Source organism: Condylostylus longicornis, unplaced genomic scaffold (assembly GCF_029603195.1).
Source record: "Condylostylus longicornis isolate FDR11 unplaced genomic scaffold, ASM2960319v2 ptg000107l, whole genome shotgun sequence".
Classification (NCBI taxonomy): Eukaryota; Metazoa; Arthropoda; class Insecta; order Diptera; family Dolichopodidae; genus Condylostylus; species Condylostylus longicornis.
The window spans coordinates 2,596,396-2,620,919 of NW_026578075.1; the positions used below are offsets into that span (position 1 = coordinate 2,596,396).

Genomic DNA, 24,524 nt, shown 5'->3' on the forward strand with positions numbered 1-24,524 from the left:
TAACGGATATTGCAAAATTCAAATTTCCCTACTCAATGTAAATAAAAGGTCTTTTATTAATTTCAGTTTCTATTGTAATGATCAATGGTAACCATATATATGTACGAATAAAAACAATGAAAAATGAAAAAAATAAAAAAAAAAGCAAAAATGGAAAACTTTTTTTTTTACATCCATACGTGAAATTCAGCCGAAGGCATCATATAATGTACATAGTTGACAGACGTACGTATGTATTTATGTACCTATGTATATGTGAGTACATTTTTTACTGTGGGGCACTTGCACGTACATGTATGTATGTATATATATCGCATATAGTAAATGTACAAATATTTTAAGAAATATTTGAAAAAAACATTCTTTTTTTTCGAATCAATTTTCCCTCTTTGTCAAAAAAAAAACGTGTAAGAGAAGTTTTTGTTAAAAAAAAATGTTGCAGTAATGTCACCTACGTTATAGAATAAAGTGTATTTTATAGATATTGAAGTGTATCAACTAGATGTTGCGTAAAATTTGAACTATAATATGAAAAGGGTTAAATTCTGGGCCTCATCGTATATCTCGCTATTTTACTCGGAAAGTGAGTAAATATCATATACGTGTATAATGTAATTTTCGAGTGAGAAGAATTATTTGGTATTGCGTTTCTCGTTTTTTTTCTAAAATGCATACAAAATTTATTCACTTTGTTTTTGAAAGTGAAATATTCAGTCGATAATTTGAGAAAAAATGCAAAAATCCAATACTACTTAATGATTTTTTATGTTAAGTAAATTTTATTTTTCTAGCTTTCATGTTATTAAAGTAGATACGCCACTGATATTTGCAATATATGTACATTCATTTACATGAAAATTCTATACTAGGTTACACAATATGTATATATTTGTATGTGAATATAATATGATTTGTCGTATATCTCCTTTTTACTACATTATTATACTAGTTAGTTTAACCGCTAAATAGCAATAAAGATGTAAATTAATTTTTGAAATGTAAATATAATTATTACGAGTAAATCTAAAAATTAATGAAAATGTAGTTCAGGAATTTTTATGCATTATGGAACGTAACAAAAGTAGAAATCAAAAAAAGAAAATAATATAATATTTCTCTATATATGAAGAATTGGAGAAAAATAATCAACAAGTGGGTAAAGATTATTTCATAGGCAGATGATAAGTAAAAAAAAAAAAGGTCAAGGTATATGGTTGGGGGGTTATGAAATTTTAAGGTATTGTTGTTATTTTTCAAAACGTTTGTTGGAAGGCAATTATCAAATATTATGGAATTCTAAAATTTGATAATATTAAGGAGATATGTTACATGTACACGTACATATGTACATTCCTGCATGAAACATATTTTTAATTATGTTGAGACTTTACCTATTGAAGGAATGAAAAAAAAACTAAATAAAAATTATTATTAAGTTTTTGGATTTTAATATTTTCCATTGTATACCAAGAAATTTAAGTTTTTTAATATAATGAAATATGAGGTTATGCAATATTATGACAGATGATTGCGGGGAATAAAAGACAATTTCCCAAAAGTAGATTTTTTTCGAATTGAAATTTCGAACTCAAATTTTAAATTAAATGAAATATTAGGTTTACGAAATTAAAACGATTCGTAGAATTTAAATATAAGCTTTTTGAAAACCTTATGTACTATTCATAACCCTGAATTAAATCACGAATTTTTATTCTTAATGGTAGAATCCACGAATTTTTAAATTTATTCAACATGAAATTCAGGGTGAATGTATAAATTTCCGTTTTAGAAAACAAAATATTTATGTAGATCAAATATCTTGAGATATCCTAATAGGGCTGCCCGTAAATTGCATACTTCACGGCTTTTTCAAATTTTCTATTACAGGAATTCAACTCTATAACAAGTTCTCAATCTGTTTTGGTCCATAAATTATAAAAAAAAACATCTAGAAATCTAATTTGTTCATTGTGTTATATAGGCATATTTTAGGGGGTCATATAATCCCATATTATGTTGGCGATTCTTTATACTCTTATTATAATTGAAAACTCGGTTTAAAATTTTATTTAAAATTTAGTTATTAAAAGATTTATATAAAATCGTTTATAAATCGAAAAATATAATTGTGTAAAATTCAAAGTGAAATTAAAGCATATGATTTTTTTTTTGTTTGGTTCAATGACATTTTGAATTGTTGATAAAACGTGATGGTGACAAAAATGATAACCAAAACAAAAATAAAAATAGTAAAATTCAATTTTATTTTTGTTTTTTTTTTTTTTTATTTTTTAAATATTTAGATTATTTAGAGGGTCTAGGTACTTCTGTATACCTTTTTACCGATCAATACTTGTGTTTTTGTATGCAAGCACACGATTCTTTAAATTTTAATTTTTTAATGATTTTGATATTACAAAACTAACAAATCAGTTATTCTTGTTTATTTAATGGTATTCATAGTATAAAGAATAATTTTTTAGATGTTTTTTTTGTTTTTGTCCAAAAATAAAATTTAATTGTATTATTAACCCTGATAGTACACAGCTTTCAGTTTACAAATGTAGGTATAATAGAAAAAAAGTATATAATTTAAAATGAAAATATTATTAAACAATACAAGGAATATTGGACTATCTTAATGAAAACTTAATTTACTAACCCTCACTTGAAATTTAAATTTAAAAGTAATTTAACGCATTCGCTGCCAAGAGAGTTTTGGAATATTTAACTCCTGGTGCCAATTCAAAATTTTTATTTTACAAGACAAATAATGCAAAAATATTGCATAAAAACACTCATGAGGCTTCCCAAAACTATTGTAAGGTGTTTTTAGGTATCTTTAGGTAATACGAGATATCTCGTACTTTGGCCTACTTTAGACAATTTTATTTGAATATGCAAAATACGAGATAGCTCGTACTTAGTTTTTTATTTGATTTCAAAATAAAAAAGAAAAAGTCTAAATTTAATATTCGAAATTCAACTTTATTTCAATAAAATAAACCATAACAAAACAAAATTCATTTTTTTTAAGTATTAAATATAGTAAATTACTTGTGGTGATAAATTTTGAAACAATTATTCACGCAAAGAGCTGGTTTTTCAGAAATTAAGTTTCATATAGTTGCACAGTTCTTACTACGAATTATCTCGTAGTTGGCAGTTTTGATATGAATTCCAACTACGAGATAACTCGTATTTGGCAGCTAATGCGTTAATCTTAAATTGCTTTTTGGTAATTGCCTATATTATTATACAGTAAGACACTAAAATAATTGCGTATTTTACGGAACATATACTCTGCATCCTGATTGGACACTTCAACCCGGCACATTATTAGCTGATAGCCACAATAATGTGGATAATGGCACATTATTAGCTGATATATCAGCTAATAATGTGCCATTATCAGCTGATGATATTTTAGCGAAAAACAATTCCATTTTCATTCTATTTTCAAAGAAATAAAACTATGGTTTGATTTAATTAAAAATTGATGAGAGAACTGATGAGAAATGATTGAGAATTAATTGAGAATATCGCATTATATGATTTGACAGTAAAATTCTCAAATAACGTCATTATTCCAATAGGCTCTCATTTACATAAATATTTGCTATTGCTTAACTATGCTTTTTATAATAAGCTAACATAAAAAGTTAAAAATTTAAAATGATTTTTGTTTTAATAAAGCATTTACATATGTACTTATTTATGTGTATGTATGTGTGAATAATATTATTATTTAAGCTATTATCTCTATATTTAAAAAAGAGAGTGATAAAATTATTTTTATATTTATAAATTATAGTGTTAAAATTTAAAAAACAAAAATTTAATTTTGTTTTAAAAAGTACTTAACATTTGATTCAAGTTATAATTCTTCAAATTTGCTTGTCATACACATACATACATACATATATTGAGCTAAAAAAATTAAGTAATAAAAAATTTTTCTATAGATTTCAACGAATTTTCTATGAAAAGTTACTATATTTAAAGTAAGTATGTTGGTATGTGACTATATCCTTTTATGTACGAAAAATCTTAATCCATTTAGAATTTTTGCCAATTTTCCATTTTTGTTGTTTTTCGGTTTTTATTTTTTTTATTATGACGAGGAAATGTTTTTTGTCTCTATACAATTTTTTCTTTAAGAATCGAGATTCTTTTGTTTTGGTGATATTTTCGTGTGAAAGATGCGTTATACAAAAAGAACAAAACCAAAAATAATTTAAAGATTTTACTATGTTTACTTACGTATATTGACGTATACTGACGTTATATACTTACGTATTAATGCGCTATAATATGTACTTTTGTTAAGAGAATAAAAATGGTCATAAAGATAAAAATTAAAATCCCAAAGGACATATTCAGACCATGGGTACATTATGTGAACATCTTTGTATTGTTTATTATCTTTCTTATTAATATAAAAAGTGGTTTTAGCTTTAAGGTTTATGTTTCTAATTTTATACTTTTGTTTCTGTTTTTTGTTTTTTTCTTTTTGTGATCATCGAACACGCATATTTTCAAGTACTTATACTCATTTTTTATTTTTTTTTGTATTTTGTTTATCTTAATCCTTAAGTATAGTGTAAATAATATAGGAAAACTTTTTGTCAAATTTAAAAATTATAGAATAAAGATTATGTAATATAAACACGAATTTTTGTTCTTGTTCTTTTTTTGTTTTTGTATATGAATTCCGTTTGTAATATAGGCATATAAAATGTATCTACAAATTATGATATGTATATAATATATATGTATGTATATGAATGTTAATGTAAGTTTTTTTTTATTTATATAATAATGTTACCGCATTAACAAACAAATATAATATTTAATATTACTTTATTATCCTTGAAGTTCCATTATATAATTTAAAAAACATATATATGTGTATGTATATTCATATATTTGTATAGATATGTTTAAATGAATGCGTGTATAAGAAAATCGTTTATACATACTTAAGATTTCAACAATATTGTCTGAATCAGAAGGTTTGCCTTAAGGGTATTCATTTCACAGAGAAATTTCCTGAATTTTCTTTTGTTGTTTCTTATATATTATCATTCTTATTATCATTATTATTATTTTTATTATTATTATATTTTGTTGTTTTATCGTTGCACACATTGATTTTTATTTTTTTTCTTTTATTTTACATAATATACTCGTACATATTATACTTACATATTATTATTCTTTTTGTAGAACATTAAATAATTACATTTAAAAAAGTATCCTTTTAATATCAACATTAAAAAATTTTTTTGTTGTTCTTTGGGGACCTTATTTAAAAATGAACAGATTGTTTTTTTTTTTTTTTTGTTTTTTTTTACGGACCAATACGAATATATTCATTTTTTATATAAAGTTTTTATGGGGAATAATAAACTTAATTCTACGTTAATAATACGGTGTTTATTTTTTGCTTTCGTTTTGAAAATAAGAGAGAATTCCGCATATTTGAGAATTAAAAATTCTCCTATATTACGTATAATATTGTTGCATACTTATAAATGGTAAACGATTAATGTTCCTTACGTCTTTATTATCAAATTATCAACTGTTAACGATGATTAGATTAATTAGATCTAATTGTTGGCGATGGTTGAGTGATTTTACAAGCACATGTATTTCAGATATTCATCCAGATGAAAAATATCAAAAGTTTTGTGAAATTTGTTAAAATAGAACATTTAAAAATGTATAAATTTAAACACTTCACTTTTAAACTTAGTACATTATATACTGGCACTTATGTAAATTATGATGGTTCAGATAACCAATTAATATTCAAATAATGCATAAACATTGCTTTTAATATAATTATTGAATAATATTACATTATATTCTATGTTAAAATTGTTGTAATTATTCAAATAAAAGAGCATATCTTCATTCTAACAGCATTTATATTTGATCACAATTAAAAGAGTTTATTTAAGATCAGCGATAACTCAAAAACTAATAAATTAAGCTAAGCTTGAATGTGGGGATTTGTAGAAATCAGCTGAAAGATTATATTTTTATTAAAGTGTCGATAACTTAACTATTTTACTTTTTAATTTTAAAATACATTGGAATTATAAAATTTATATTAATGAATAAGAGTTAAATGCTACAGACAACTTATTTCAAAACGACAACATTGCTGCAATAAAGCTTAAAAATAACCATATTTTTATAACAACGAAATATTTAGTTTATGAAAATTTTGAATTCCCCCCCCAAGAAATTTATTTATCAACTATATTTTTTAATAATATTAATAGAGTACCTTAAAGTAGACATTGTAAACAATATAAAATTTTGATTTTATAATGTTGTAGAGTGTAAACGGTTTGAAATAAAGAACCTTTCCTTTAAAATTACTCTTAATGTTAAATTAATTAAATTTTTTACACTTTTGGAATATTGAATGTCCAATTTAAAAGCAAACAAATTTTAAAAATTATTCAAAACTTTTAAAAATAAAAGAGGAAATGCAATCAAAAAACGACATACATATTCATTTATTGTTTGTCGCCAACTACATTTAAACAAGAACATGCAAATGTAGTTCGAAAAAAAAAACGTAAAATTTCCTCCTTATAAAACACTCAAAATTTTCAACAAAGAAGAAACCAATACAAAAAATAAATCAAATATTTTAATTTTAAAATTATTTAATATTAAAAATTTAAGGTAGCCTTTGCAAGTTTATGTCACAAATACTTTAATTATTATGAAAAATAAATGACAAACGGACTGGTGTTCCAACTCAGGCAGAAATTCCATTTATTCAATTTTTGAAAATGTCCAAATGAAAATATAAGTTAAAAAAATTTGTTTGAATTTAATAATATAATTTTGATAGCATTGTGAAGTTTAAAAGAATTAAAAAAGTTTATTCAAAATAATTTTTTTTCCTTTGAAAATTTGTAGTTATTTGGGAATTTCATGTGTAGCTTTGGTACACTTTTTTTTTTTTAGAAAAACAAAAGAATGTTAATTCAAAAGTGAAATAATTGTTATCAAAATATGAGAATGTTGGTGATGGTGGTGAGATAAAAGTATATGTAAGTATGTATATAAAATAAATAATTTTTTTTTTATATCAAGAAATATTTTAATTTTTTTTTTTGTTTTTGTAGTTTCTTAAATAAAGATTTCCTATTTGCGGCTTCCGGTCACGAATAAGGTAAAAGAAGACCTTTATTTCTTCCAGAAAAGAAGTAAACCAAAAAATTTGTATTAGAAAATATTTAAATAACATTTTCAAAAAAAAAAAAGAATGAACAAAATGGTGTAGAATATCTAAAATAGAATTAGTTTATAAATTTAATAATTGAAATCAATTAATTGGGCAAATGACGAATTGTGATTATCGGCTATTACTCCTTTAAATATGAAAATAATGAAAAGTTGTTAAGACTATATCTTGTATATTCAAAACCTTATACGATTTTTGGCTATTCACAAATATTATTGAGCTTTTGAAATGAATATGAATATCATTTCCCCCTTTGAAATACGAGTACTGTCTGATTATGTAGATTATAACACTGATATGGTTAAAACCTGAACTACATAGTATGATTATATGCTTTTATGTTGAAGTTAATTTAATTAGTTTTCAAACTAAAATTTGACAATTTGATTGAAATCTAAATCAAATTTGAAAATCAACAAATATTGCAACCACAATTGGCGATTTCTTTTTCTGGTTAGGAAAGTTTCTTTGGACAGGCATTAAATATTCAGGCTTTAAAAATATACTTATAAAAAAAGCAGCATGTTCAATGGTGATTCCTTATGAAATTAAGTATGTGAATCCAATGAGCAATCAAATGAATTTAAGATGAAGAATAATGTAAAGCGGATTTACATATAAAAAGTATGATTGTGTGAGTATAATTTTATTTTCATTTTGTTTTGATTCTTTTTATATTTTATATGTACTCCAATATGTGCATATTTTCTCTATAATTGAAATAGATTTTTTTTTCTAAATTTAAATCAAATGTACCTTAGAGGAGATTTTCTAAGAAATTCATTAAACTTCAAAAGATTTTATATACATATATAACAGTAATTTTAAATAAAAATAAATTTATTAACCAACAATGGTTATACAACAGAATTTCTGTCTAATTAAATTTAAAATTTTGATTTTAATACAAATTTCGAGATTAAACGCATACACACCTACATACATACATATGCTCCATAAAGAACTTTTATTTATTTAGAAGTAGCACTACAATTAAGGGAACATTTTTAAAATTTAATAGTTATAAAAAAATTTAATACAAAAGAATAAATAGAATAAATTTAATAGTTGCAATGAATGTAGTAATTACGCCACTAAGACTCAAAATTACTGAGAATTGAATGAGGTTGACAAAGTTGTAAAGCTGTTACATACACGAAGTAAGTGTTTAATTATACTTAAACCTCATGCAATCAATTAATCTAAAGTATAATTTAACTGTAATGAAAGTCGTATATGTTAACACTGCTTGAAGGTACGATCAGCTGATTTTTATTTTGGCTACTTTTAATTTTCATTACAAATTGTTAAATTTTGATGTAAAGTCTGAGGTCTATCAGATAATTTTAGTTTGAAATGTAAACAGTTTTTGGACTTTATCGTAGATTCAATCTTATATTTTGTGGTGTATGTAAGCAGTGTACCCAATAACAAAAAAATAAACTTGTGCGATCGAAAAGCAAAAATTCTGCTAGACAACATTCATTACCATTTATAATTTCAAAACAAAATTTTATAATAATTTCATACTTGCCTATGATTTACTAAGAGTACTGCTTAAAAAAATATAATTTTATTTAGAATAAATTAACAGAAGTTCTTGTTTGCTTCAATTTATAAGTCAAAGATAGTAAAATTACTTATTATATAGGCAACAATGTTGTCACATTATAAAATTTTTTAAATTATAAAATTGTTTAATGAAACTCAATTTTGTTCTCATAATATTATACAACACATACATACGTACATTTATGCGATCTATATATATAATATGATTATTAACTGCTCTAGCCTATACAATACAAGAAAATTGATATGAATATATGGCAACACTTATTGCGCTACACCTTTTAAAATTTTTAATTCATTTTTCATAATTTTTCAAGTATATCAATTATAACGATTTAGTTAATGTTTACAATAGTATTAAAAATAAATTAAAAATCATATAAGTTGCAATTTCATTAAACATATATACATACCTGTACACATAAATATAACAGTTTTTTTTATTAATACAAACTTTCTTTATATGTATGTATATATATGTATAAATGTTTTAAATGTAAAAAGTCTAAGTGTGCGCGTGTATATAAAATATACAATATTGTAAAATGTGAAATAAATTTTAATTCATAAAGAAATCTTCATAAATAAAATAAAAAAAAAAAATATTAAGATTTAGGTTTTCATTTTATTTCAAATGCACCAAAGCCTATTTTATCATTTAAATCGTAAAAGAACTACAAAAGTATATAAAAATAATAATAATAATGTGATTTATATAGAAATTTTTATTAAAAATTCTTAATGTTTTTAAGAATATTCCACATACAGACTCATTAAACTTATTTATGTATATTTTTTCATTCTTCCTCACTTTTTTTTCATTTTTATTTAATTTTTCATTCCTAAATTGTTTCTAGATATTTTTTTTTTCTTAATAGTCCTTAACCTGCAAAGTTCAGTTCATGTATTATTTTGTCTATTTGAATAGAATTAAATAAGTTTAATCGTTATCACTTTACAAACATAACTTTTGTTTCAAAATCGTATCTCTTTTGAATTTACATACAAAATTATAACTTGTTGTAATGCACATTAAGTTTCCCTAAAGTTATTCGAATTGGCAACAAAATGATTTGTATACATTGTTGCATAACATTTTCTTAATAAATATAAATTAATATTCATATTGAATTCTTTGGCGTTTTAGAATAAGAACTATATTTTTCAGTAAGTCTATTATATTTTTCACTATGGTTAATAAACATAAGAATAAAATTTTATTGCAAAACTTGAAGCACTATAAAGATTAATTGCAAAATTATTTTTACAATTTAATTTTCTTTATTATTATTTAGTTCCGCCAAAATCCACAAATAACAACTAACTCGCTAAATTTTTGTTGGTTTTTGATTACACTTATTAATTAAACGAAATCGGTAGAAATTAAAATAAAAATTTTAATTTCTAATTCATTTCATTTCTTCATTTAATAACTAAAGCCCAATTTAATTTTAACTGCTATTTTTAATTGATTAAGTTCTTAAACAAAACTAATTTATAACCACGTAATATATAAAATCAAAATTAAGGATTTACTTAAGATGTAGAAATTCTCAGAGTGATGTTATATTTTACTCCTGAATTGAAAAGCCTTGTTCCATTAAAAAGTATTTAAATATATATTACTTTTAAAAATCAGAAAAAAAGTCTGATGACAATCGGACAGTTTTCTATATTTCCTAGCAGATTTCGGTAAATTTCCATCAGACTTCAATTCCACATCAGATGATCGAATGTGAAACAGGCTTCTTAAGGATAAATATTTTACAAACGTAATAGCGGCACAAGCTCTTAACTTTAACTCAATCTTTGAAGTATTGAAAACGCAGCATTTCATTCCTTCTTTAATTTATGTGGAGAATCGTTGAGATATTGAAAGTTATTGTAACACGGTCCGTTGACACGTTTAACTGCATTTACTTCTTTACTTTTACTTTATTAAAGAATTCGATACTTGTTATCATCTATAAATTGTCATACTCATCAGTTTTGCAACAAACACAATAAAATTTTATCGTATATGCATTTAAAAAGAAAATAAAAATGTTGCTAAACATTTTTGTGGATCATAAATTCCAGTTTTTCAATGTATACAAAATTTATGGAATAAAATACAAGAAGAAAGTTGAATACCGTTGTATTTGATTTTTAAAGGTATAAAAGAATTATTTTCCACATTTGTTTTTATTTTGTATTTTTGATTCTTTTCATTCATTGAAAGCGTCGTCATCCTCACACTTATTTATTACTTACTACAAAATACAAACGAGAGATGAAAATTGAACAACACAACAGAGTAGCAGTACTACATAACATTAATTGCTAAGTAGTAGTAGCAGCATCATCATTATTAATAATAAATAAACAACAAACAATAGCAAAATTTTCTTTGGTTAAATTCAGTCGTAAGAAAACATACGGAAGATGAGGATGTTGGATTCTGTTGTACAATTTTCTCGTGCGACTTAACCTCGAGGATTTGAATTTTAACGAAATAAAAAAAATATATTAAGTGATTAATGAGTTTATCTAATAAATATTAATTCAAAATCACATATTTTTAAAAATATTATAAAAATGAGTGTATTACATTTCTAAAAATCTTAAAAGTGTTCAATATTGATAAAAAAAAAATTTAAATAAAAATAAAATTAATAATTTGAAAAATTAAATTTTGGTAAAAAATAAAAATTAAGGCGGAGTGGAAAAAAAATTTACGCTTAATTTTTGTAAAACAAATTTTTGCAAGTGTAAATTATTATTTAGTGTTGTTATTATTTTAACAAATGCCCGATCTTAGTTGCATTAAAATGAATAAATTAATTTTTATATGGTTTCTATGTTTTTTACGTACGATGGTAATAAATGCAATACCATCTGATATGTATCTAAAAATGATCGCACCATTATCAACGAATGATCCTTGTTACGATGATGATAAACCACGTAAATGTATTCCTGATTTTGTGAATGCCGCTTTTGGTAGTCCTGTTGTAGCATCGAGCACTTGTGGTACAAAAGGACCGGAAAGATTTTGTGAATATGGATCTAATTCAGATCAAACACCAAATTGTCAAGTATGTGATGATTTAAATCCAAGAAAACGTTTTTCATCGATAGCATTAACTGATTTGAATAATTCAAATAATGTAACATGTTGGCGATCAAGTATTATACAACCAGCATTAAATTTTAATTCACCATTGGATAATATAACGTTGACGTTATCTTTTGGTAAAAAATATGAATTAACGTATATTAGCTTACAATTTTGCCCAAAATCTATTAAACCGGATTCTCTTTTAATACAGAAGAGTAATGATTTTGGGAAAACATGGAAACCATTTCAATATTATAGTTCACAATGTCGTAAAATGTATGGTAAACCTAATCGTGCAACTTTAACGAAAGCAAATGAACAAGAAGCTAGATGTACCGACTCACAAGGTAATCGAATCGCATTTAGTGTTTTAGAAGGTAGACCATCTGCTTATGATTTGGATTCATCATATATATTGCAAGATTGGGTAACAGCAACTGATATACGTGTTATATTTCATAGATTAGAGATGCCACATGAACAATTAGATGATGATCATTATTTATCACCACGTCAAGCACAAATGATCTCATCTAATGTTGCTATATCATATAATGAAAATGCTATTGGATCTAATGTAATTGAACCGATTCAAACATCATCTTCAACAATTGTAAGTGGATTACATTATGCTGTTTCTGATTTTGCGGTAGGTGGACGTTGTAAATGTAATGGACATGCTTCACGTTGTATAACTGATCGTGATGGACTTTTCAGCTGTGATTGTAAGCATAATACAGCTGGCAGAGATTGTGAACGTTGTAAACCTTTTCATTTTGATAAGCCATGGGGTCGCGCAACTTCAAAAGATGCCAATGAATGTAAAAGTAAGTGAGAATATTTTAAAAGAATATTTTTTTAATCAAATTAAAATTATTCTATGAAAAAACTGAAATTATGTGGAAGCCGTTAAAATTTTAGATATACGTATGCATTTTGACGGTGTATGAAAAACTCAAAGAAATCTGATCGCAATTAAGATTCTTATATTTTTTCTGACAATCAGCTAAAACAAAAAATTATGTAAAATCTTAATACATTCTTCTTTTGGCCTTAATACCTTGATATGTGCCAGGATATTTCTTTCTGCATTTCAAACAAAAATTTACAGTTTTTGTAAAATATTTTAAAATTGCCAAAATTTTAAATTTACTTGTAACAAAAAAACTGAATTAATTTATATATATACTCGTATGCATGTTATGTGAATGTTTATAATATTTGAACATTAATTTCTATACATATAAGAAATATTGTCCTTCAATTAGAATTTAATCAAACAACAAAAAAAAAGGGATAAATCGCGGATAACATTTAAATGTTGCCTTTAATTGCCAAGTTAATGCTAACATACAATGTACAAAATTTTTATATATGTAAGGATATAAATTTTATTTAAATTAGTGCTTGATACTGGTATTTTAAAATTATAAGACAATATTCTTGCGATCAACATTCTAAAATGGAATACGGTTACTTTTTTTTATTGGCTTTATGAACTAGTCGGATTATGTTATGGTATCAACTACATAAATTAAATGAACTAAACTTGTATAATATACTAAATATTCTGTGATCTAGAAAACTCAAGAAAATAAAATTTAAAGCACTATGCAAAATTAATTACACATATTGCTTGCAAAGTTATTTCATCTTCATCTATAAACAAAAGATTTACACAAAACATTTGAACAGGCCTAAACAAAAGTATGAATAAATTACCATTATTTACAGCTCGGATTTGTTATAAAACAAATTTTTTCATATAGTCTCATGATTAACAAGTATATGTACTAAAAATATGTACTAAAACTATTATTTAAAAAACTGTGCAATATTTAATTTCCGATTAAATATTGCACAGTTGATTAAAATTTTTAATTATTTTGCGTAGGATTATAAAGACAATGCAATAATGCTGCGTTCGTAACTTTTTAGGGACCAAAGTTATATTTGATTTTTTACTGAAACACAAAGGATCAAGATAGTTGTAGTGAATAAAGGCAGTTCAGTTGTAAAGAAGTGATTTCAATATTAAAAATTGTGGTCTATAGTGCTTCTAATTTAATAATACCGTCAAATTTTTATTTTATTAACAAGCTATAACCATTTGCTACATAATAATTTTGAATATTTTCCATGATTAATCAATTTTAGAAAATTTAAATATTTATATTCTAAAATATACAAATAATTTCAATTAAAATTAAATTGTTTTCATTATAAAATTATTTATTTTTTAAACATTCAAATTGATTACATTCTGTGAACTTTTTTTTCCCAAATTAAACTTAAAATTGAAAATAGTTTAACCCTTGGCACCTACATTTCTATAAGAAGAATTTTTAACAACTGCGCAACACTCTTTAACTTCAATTTTTGTAATTGTTGCATAAAGTAAATTTGCAAATCCTTTTTAAACCTTTCATTTACAAACTATTAAAGTTCGGTTTACTCGTGAGCCTTTTTTCATATCTTAAACATTTTTAAAAATAACATTGCGAGGAAACACCACAATTTTTACTTTTTTATGCAAGTTTTACTTCATTTGCATATACTCAAATACACACTTAAAACGTATTTAAAGTTCTAATGGGTCACTCAATACACCGAAATAATTTAAACCCTTATAATGCTTGACAACTCTTTTTCTCGTCATAGCTTTTTGAGTGAAGCAAATTTTGACAAGCATACTCGTCGTGATCCAGGAGTTGACACTATTACGACGAATTTGCATATTAATATTGGAAAAAATTTTGCAAGGACGAAAACAACTGAGGTTTCGAATTATATTGAAAATTTAGAATTATCAACATTTCATTCGTGAGCAAATCTTACTTTCAAACATTTGATATTTAGTATAGACTATTGTTGAGGTTTTCGCAAGAACCGAAAATTTGAATTTCTCATATGAACAAATATGAGACTCTTATAAAGGTTTTTATATAGGTATTTAATTACATTTTATAGGAATAGGATCATTTTTTAAGAATTTATTTTGTAAAATATTAAAATTACTATTTCGTTCATTAACTGTACCTAATTTTACTCACAGCTTGCAATAACAGTCAGCACCGCTTTCAATTGTTGAACTTGTCTTTCCAATAATTTTAGTTTTTAGATTTATTTTCGACATTCTAGAATAAAATAGAGGTTATTTTTGCGTTAATAAAACTTGTTGATTTAACATTCAATAAAACGTAACTTACTTATAATTAGTTAAAAATAGCATACTTTTAGGCACTTTAAATATATTTTCAATTATAATTAAAGTGCCTAAATATGCTGAAGAAAAAGGATTGATTCATTTTTTTCTTTTTCTAATTTTACTTTTTGAGTGTGGAAGGGAAATGAGAAAAAAATTATTTTTTCAAGCTCGTGGAATCGGCAATAAATTTTATGCGATCCTAAGTTTTTTTCTTCTATTTTGATTTTTTTTTGTTTTAAAGTAAATTTAAGATACTTTTATATTATACACAAACAAATAAAATTAAATTAAACTTTGATGTTTACATCGAATATTAACTGCTTCAGTAATTATTTCAATAAATTGCTTCTTCTTGTTTTTTGTTAGAGATTATTGAAGAGATTTATTATCTGTCTGTCACCTAGCCTTAAAATACTAGAACTAGACAAAAAAGAGAATAAAATCAAAATTGAAAATAAAAAAAAAAAATTATAATGAAAATGGAAAATTTAAAAACACTTTATAATTAAATTAGTTTTTTGTTTTTCGGAATTTTGTGACGATAAAAAATGTTCCGAATTAAAATTTTGAATTTTAAATGAAATTTTTAATATCTAAATATTAGTACGTTATAAATTTCTGATAGCGATATAAAAATCTATATATGAGTGTATTATGTATATTTTATAAAATATTTATATAAAGTTAATTATGCATTTATGTGTGTATTTATGTACGTACGTCATTATAAACACAAAATTTATAAAGGAATTATTTTTGTATGTACTAAACGATTGCCTTTCTTTCTAATTTTTTGTTCTTTAACATAAATAAATAAATTAACCATAGCAAGGTCCAGACAACATCATACCATTGTACCGCTTTTTAGTACATACAATATAAAATTATTTGTATGTATGTATGTAGGTATGCTTTGTATTTACCCTTAATGTTTATTTTATATTATTATATTTGTAATTTTTCAAGAAAAAAAAAAAAATTTTTTTGGCTAATAATTGTTAAGAAAAGGGAAAAATATTTCAAATTTTTTTTTTTTATATTCAATTTATCCCATACAAATTGTGCATGATGTGTATATGTACCGTTTTTGAATGATTAAATTATTTATCTATGTATACACACATAAACAATGCTTAGATTTCAGTATATTTATATATTTAAGTCTACACGGTAAATTTATTTTGTACATATGTATATATGTACATATACATTTTTGATCCATAGCCCGAAATTAAAAGCCAAGGCAAAAATAATAAAGATTTTAAAAAGATTTTAACCTACTGTTATTTTTAACTTGACTAACAGTTTTTATTGTCAGTTCATTTTAAGTTAATAAGCATGGGTTTCCAAATAATCATTTCATATTCTGAATGAATTTCAAAAAGTTTTCGAAAATATGTTCCGTAAAGTTTTATTCTATCTGTCCGTTTACACGCTCCTTGTTTTTCTCTTTACGAAATTTCTACACAGTGTAAGATAGAAATGAAATCTTTTACAAAGTCGTTAAAAATATTATTTCTCTATAACAAAATTATTATCTTCTTTTCTCTCACGTTATAACTCTTCAAAATTGTGATAGTGCAAGTTGAGTGTAAACCAAAAGAAGTTTAAGCCAACTAATAACTCATTTCTTAATTCCTAATTTTGTTAGTAATTTTTTACGCCTACTGTAGGAGTGTGCTTAAAATTTCAACTGTTTTACCGATATCGATGAAAATTTTATTTTATTGAAATTAAAATGTTTCATTCTTCATCCCGCCCAAATCAAATTAATTCGTAATACAGCTTGATATTCATGCTACCACAAGTTTTTCATAAAAATTATCATTTTAAGATTTCTCCTAAATTTATGCAAAATTCATATACGTTCAAAGCTTTGGACTTAAATTTTTAAAGTTAAACGCAGTGTTTTCCAACATTATGTTATTTCTCAAATATTGTTTTCTGGAAAGCTGGAAAATTATTAATTTGCTTTTCTGTTCATTGATTAGACTTAAAAATATTTAATAGAAAAGTGTTAAAAGGGGAAATGAAATTATTGCAAATATAATTTGTGTGTTATTGTGAAGACATTTAATTTTTAAATTCAGAATAATATTTCGGGATTTTAATTTGCGTTCTGGCCTCTAGTATAAGAGGCATTGGGATATACTACATAAATTTTTATGTGAATATTATTATGTGAATTATATTTGATTTGTTTATCTAATTCGATAAAATAAGGGGTCAAAGTCATGACATTTCAATGATTTCAATGTATAGACATTTAGAGAAAAAACAATGACAAAGAGAGTCCAGACCTATAATCTAAGAGTATATCAACATATCCTTATGGGCCTTAATATTTTGTTTTAAAATAAATTTAAATATGAAATTGTGAGTTTTCATTTTCATTTCAATTTCGTCGAAATATTATGAAAATTTATAGAGAAATGAGAGCTTAAAAATAAATGTCCAGGCATTAAGAATTTTTGTTACATTAAGATCAAAATGAAATTGAAAAATATTTTGGGTATTTTTACGATTTTTTTTTGTCTGTTTTATTTTATTAAAATTTTGAATTAATAATTTGGTGTTCGTAAACATCTATAAACATCTATGCACTATATGGATGTATGTATATAAATCAAAGTATAATGTACCTACCACATTTATATGAAGGTATATACGTGGTGCATACGTAAAGTGTGTGTATTAAGAAATAAGATTTAAAATGTTGCTCTGTTTTGTGAATTCAGAAGATTTTTTTTTTTTGCGAATTTTTGATTTTCTTTTTTGTTTTATTATTTATTGACTTAATTTACGTAGTTTATATCCTTATGAAATTAGAATTAAAATATTTGTTCTATAAATCGTCAGCACCCTTCAAAAAATGGAAAAGAAAATTTTGGTGTTTTTTTTGTTTAATGTTTTTTTTTACATTCAAATACCTACTTGTTTTCTATCCTTATTTTTTAATTTGGGATTTTCGAAATTTAATGAATACGACATGGAATTTTTTTTCAACATCTGCAACACATTTGGGATGACCCTGTTAAAATTTTTTTCTCCTTAGTTTTCATTTTTTTTCTTGTTGTTGTTTCTTTAATGAATTCTGAATAGAATTTTTTTTTATTTTTGCGAAAATTTGTACGTTTATGTGAACATCCACACATATTATGAAAATGTACTATAACGTATGGATGTGTGCATGTATGTATGTATAAAAGTGTGTTCATATGTTTTCCTTACAAACTTATAATGTGTTAATTTTTGATCTTCATAAATGTCATTAAAGAATTTTTATACATTTTTTATTATTGTACATTAATTTTTTTTTTTATTTTATTTCACTTTCATTTATGCATACATACATATATACACATCCATAGGTGCAATGTATATATTTTCATATGTGTGCACATACATACATTTATTTGCGCACTTTTTGTACCATATGTATACGTACTTATAAAAATAATAATAATAAAAATGAAAAGATGTAGGAGTGAAAGGGCCTCAATTAATTGCTTTATTACCTTTAATATAATGTATGCTTTGCATATGAAATTTTGTTCTGTGTTAATTATATGAACTTAATTTGGGTGTTTTAATAATGTATACATGTATGTATGTATGTACATATATGTAGATGTGATTCTATAATATTTTTTTAAAAAAAAATTTTAAAAACATATGTTGATGTGTACTAAAATTATAATTTTTATATTTTAATGTATATTTGACATACGTATGTACATACATACATATAAAATATTATAATTGCTTTACACATACCCATACATACATACATACATTTATTTGTCACAATCCATTTGTTTTAGAATAAAACTTAATTTTCATGCTTTGGAAAATAAATGCAAAAAATATGTTACTTGTATACGTATGTATGAATGTAAAAAATTTTCAAAAAAAAAATTAATATTTTGTGGCGTCCAACTCTCGTTAATTGTACATTACATTGTATACAGTTTATGGTTTGTTTTCTCGAACAATTTTCCACAAAAGTTTTGCAACTCTACATGGCCACATAATGTGATATACCCTGATTTACTTTCAATTTCTATCCAAAAATAAAAAAAAGAAAAGAAAATTTTTTTTTCTAAATTCTTTTGTTCGACGGTGTAGGGGAGCTCAAAATAAAAAATTTGCTTCTAATATTGTTTTTAAATACAAAAATTTAAGTAAGATGAGCAACAATTAGTAATAAGCTCATGAAGTGTACAAGACGTGTTAAATAGTTAAATAAACAATACTGTGACGCCTGTGAAATAACACAAAATACCTGGTTCCTTATTAAAATGTGGGAAAAAATTAGAGCATTTTTGCTCAAAAAGTTTTTGGAGTTCTTGTATGTATGTATGAATGCGGATTTATATTTGTTAAAAAAAAGTACCGCGTTGGTTTTTTATCTTATAATACTTAGAGATTAATGTTTGTGTTCTTTTTTGCAATCAAAGCAATAAAATTCATTTTCACAGAACTCAATGATATGTCAAATACTAAAATGATAGTTTTTAAAAGCTTAATGTAATTTATTTTTGTTAATAAAGCATTTACACGGGAAATAATTCATTTTGCAAAATTTGTTATTCATTTGATCAGGACTTGCTTCGCCAATTCTGAATCTAATTGGATTCAATCTCTTGCTACTTCTTTTTCGCTTCGTTGAAGGAACTTCCGTAAAGAAAATAGAGAAACAATCCACAGTGTTTTTAAGAGAAGCTCTTATAACTGTACGCATATTTTTACCAATTTCTGGAATTCCATTACGCTCTGAGAACTAACGCTTATTGTGTTCATACACTTCAATAATCCTTTAGAATTTGCAGAATGTAGAATTTTAAAGACAATGATAATAAAAATTAAGCAAAAGGTTAAAAGATCTCAAAGTATACTTCAAATTCTGATTATATTACCGCTAGTTTTTGTTAATTATTGTGATCTTTTGGAAATAACAAAAAAGTAAAGGTATTGCATTGATCACGTCGGAAAAACGCTTGACGGAACTGGAAACTTAAATTTAAAGTTTTTTTTCAAGATTGTTGTGGAAAACTCTTCATGATCGAACTTTATGTTTAATTATTTTGTATGTAAGTGTTTATGTGCTCTTAATTATCTAAACATAGACTTGATTTATTTTTTCGTTTATTTTACCGAAAATTTTCTAACTCTTTAGTTTTCATCAATTTAAATTTTTATTTTATTTTTGGATTATTAACTTTCAGCTGAATTAAATAAACATTTTAAAATTTTTAAGAGATTATTATAGATTTTTAATTGTTTTGTACACAATAATTTGCGCTCCAAATGTATGGTTGTTTAACAAATTTATCGAAAATTTGTATATAGAAATTTACAAACATATAGAAGAATTCAAATGGTTCAATCAAATTTAATTGATTTCTAGTTATAAGAGGCAGGGTGTTATGTTCTTAAAATAGTTATAGCGGTTGCCAGGATTTTACATTTTTACTTTGGATTCTAATTCTTTTTATTTTTATATTAAAATTGTAATAATCTTATATTTTTCTAAATATTATACAGGTAAATATTTATTTAATTTCGAATTGTTTCTTTATTTATTTTACTTTTTGATAACAGAAGCGATTTTCAATCCTTATTTTAATTTTCCCGATAGCATAAATCAAATAAACACAATTTTTCTATAAATAACCATAATATAAACATTATTTTCTTATTTTGTTTTAATTTAAAATGAAAAAAGAAAAACGAGAATGTCGAATTAAATCTGTTAAACGTTATTGAATGTTTCTAAATGTAAGCGTAAATATTGGTTTAAGTCGGAAGCTGTATAGAGTATCTCTGTATGGACAATACTATGTGGCATAAGCAAATATAAAAAAAAAATACAAATAAACCAATAATATTCTCTTTCATTATTTAATTCTTATTACTCAATAAATATTAAATGGGCGAAAAGGTCGAATCGGTGAGTAGAATGAATTTTGCATTATTGCAATTACATTTTACTTCATCTGGACCAAAATATTTTAGGAGGATATTAAAACTTGCTTATACTATTGCCATTTGTAATCGATTAAAATATCAAAAATTATTACCGAATTTTTGTACCTATAACGTGCACTTATAGTCAGTTGTTATTCAAGATCTATTTGACGACAATACAGATTGTATTTAAATACAAGGTCGGCAACTGCATAAACTTACATTAAAAATGTTACCTTGCTTATATAATTTAAATACATACGGGTTCTGGCAATTTTCTTTTTGAAAGCAATATTGTGAACAGTACAGAGAACAAGATCGGCCCATTATAGTTCCCTTGTTTTATTGTTATTACTAATCTGAATTGAAAAATAAAGGATTCTTCTATAATGTTTATTTAATTTTAAGATTTGCATTTTATTTATTATATTGTATGCATTTTTACTATTATAAATTTTGCATAATTTTGAATTCTTCGAATAATGTGTCGGTGCCTTTTAATTACGTTGCTTTTAGATGGTCATACATGAGTTAAGCAGACTCATTGAATCAAATGGTGTCAATGATTTTATTTTTTGTTTTTGAAGAATTTCTTTATGCTTATAATTTTAAAATTCTAACTCGTATAACAAATTAAGTTTTTTTTTAAAAACTATTTAGTTTTTTGAACTCCAGTAGTTGAGCTTTTTTTGGGGTCAATTTTGCATATTCGAAAATGTGTTAAGCAATTATCTCCGGATTTTTTTCAGTTTTTGAGATCTCCGCTTTGTTTTGTAGGAGGACGATTTAATAAACATTTGAGAAGCAGGGTTATAGAACTCATATCAAATTTCTTAGTTTTTATTAGTGTGGTTCTAAAGTAAGAGAAACCAAATTAAGTTACCAAATTAAAATGTGCTGTTCTATATACACTGTTTTTTAATTCAAACTTTGATTTTTTTTTTCTAATATTAATTATCTCATCGATATTGTTATTTTGGCCCTGAAGGAACACATATGTCTGCTCTTTGTTTATGTATGCATGTTCCCTAAAGTGATATTTTTTGTTTTATGTATTTGCAATGAAGATAGTTAGTTGGGTTGTCGGTGAATTTAGAATATTTTTGTATTTATTGAATTCGAATTGGTATAAATTTGTTTTTTAAATAATAATTGAAGGCACATTTTATTCAAAACTTAAATTTGTTATATAAAATAAAATTTTTCAAAAATTTTTCAAAAACAAAATTTGTTGTTATTAAGACTTAAAAATAACGATAGTTTAAAAATAAGCGAAATTTAAATATTGAAAAAAATTGAAATTTTCCCAAGGTTACAATTATTTTTCAAAATTGTTGTTCACAATATTTCGCAGGAATCTTATTAGTTTGAGAAAATACGAAAAATACAAAATTTTTAATGTCGTACCTCAACTGATTACAAACTTTTGAATCGGTTTGTATTATTAGTTTTTAATTTTTGGCAGATTAGAACTTAAGGTTTTCTGCAGGGACTCTAAATTTCTAAAATTTAATTATATTGCATGTTGAAAATCCTGAACATAGTAAATTTTAAATTATGTAGTAGTTAAAATTATATGGAATTAATTTTTGTAATAAAAAAGAACTGCGGGAAATTTAAAAAAATGAGTAATTTCACTTCGGTTTGCATTTCCCTATTTGTCAATTTTGATAGCTGTTCACAATAATTTTTCATAATTTTTTGTAGTTCACGGTAATTGTTTAATCGAAAACTTGGCTTAACTTTATTATTTTAAATGAGGGTTGCAATGGATACTTGAATAAATTATAAATTTTCGAATTTTTCAAGTAAATAACTCTAATAAGTACATAAAAACTGTATTGTGTGCTTAAAGAAAATTCGGAGAACTTTGAAAGCGGAAAACTTCGAAGTCCGAAAACTGTTGCGGAAATTTTTAGCTTACTTGGAAATTATCCTTGGTTTTATGTTTGATTCAATTGAACATAAATGAAATTCAATTGTTTAAATCAAGTATTCAAGATTAAGTATCTTAGATACAAATTTGTAAGATTTTAATTTGTTTATATTTGACGTTTAGTGCGGAACCGATGGCAAATAAATTGTAATTATTCTAAATTCACTTTAAGTAATTACCTTTAGTATGTTATACAGGTTGCACTACTCTTAACACAAGTAGATATTCGAATGACTTGTAAATAGAAATTTGAAATATAAAGTCATCAAGTAAAATTTAAATTTAGGAGGAAGATATTTTTTAAGGTTTAGCTTACCAAAAAAATTATAGGAACAGATAGATCACTTCTGTATTATTAAAAATTATAAATTCATAGTTTCTTAAGTTCATGACATACGGAATGATACGAACAAATGCCATTTCATACAAAGACAAAAATTTTATAACTTTAAAATTTAATTGTCTAGAAGCCCCACTTAGTAGAAAAATACTTCAAAGAAATCGAAGTAATAATAATTAATTAGTAACTTTTAAAAATAAATATTTATTTTATTGTTATAAAATAAATATTTTTGATATTTGTCAAATATTTGATGTGTACAAAATATAAGTATGTGTATATTTGGTAAATTGTGTGCACTTGTAAAAGTTCCTCCAATGATTCCATAATCACTGTTAATCTAAACGGGCTGAAAAAAAAATGTCTGTTTTTTTTTTATATTTTTTTCATATTTTATTTTTGTCATTTTTTGTTTTTGTTTGGTAAAATCATAGTGTATGCATGTATGTAAGAGTAATATTATGCTCTGTGTTTAAAGATTTTAACAATTCATATATATATATATAATATTGTTTCAGTGCCAGGTATCTTTGTGTAAACAACAATTAGTGTAGAAACAGGGATAAGGACTCTTCACCTGTGTATATTGTAGCCCTGTGTTTTTTTTTATATATATTTAATATTTTATATTTTATTTTTGTTTACTCGAGAAGGTTATAACTTTATGTTTTTCCTCCACAATAATTGTTTATTCCTTTTCAAAAAATTCTTTTAAATATTATTTTTATTGTTTATTGTATGAAGAGTCATATTTTAAGGTTTTTATAGGGAAAGGTATATAACAAAAAAAAAGTTGTGATTTCAGCAGAGATTTTTTTTTTGTTTCTCTGTATAAGCGTTCATCATTATATTGATAGCATATTGAAGGAGTATATAGAAAAGGTACCGCTTTAGGTAGTAAGGAATTTGAAGAACGGTCTTTAAATACATAAACTATACCCACATATTATAAACTATCAAAATAGATTTGAGGCATAAGAGTACATAAAATAATAAGATATTCCTTCTTTTTTATAAAAGACTCATGAAATATAAACACTATTTCAGTATGTTTTACATTTCCTTAAATTTGTTTTCAGTTCAAGGGATTTTAAATAATTATTAGCAAGAAGAATGTTATGTCTT

The 24,524-nt window shown here is 24.2% G+C and overlaps 1 protein-coding gene across 1 annotated transcript in view; it reads left to right on the forward strand.

The window, feature by feature from the left end:
• Positions 1-11,269: 11,269 nt before the first annotated feature.
• The window catches only part of LOC129614328 (netrin-B), a 77,184-nt gene continuing 63,929 nt past the window's right edge, over positions 11,270-24,524 (forward strand). The window contains exon 1 of the mRNA XM_055528884.1: positions 11,270-12,772. Coding sequence (XP_055384859.1) covers positions 11,632-12,772 — 1,141 coding nt within the window. The 5' untranslated portion in view covers positions 11,270-11,631. The remainder of the gene's footprint in view (positions 12,773-24,524) is intronic.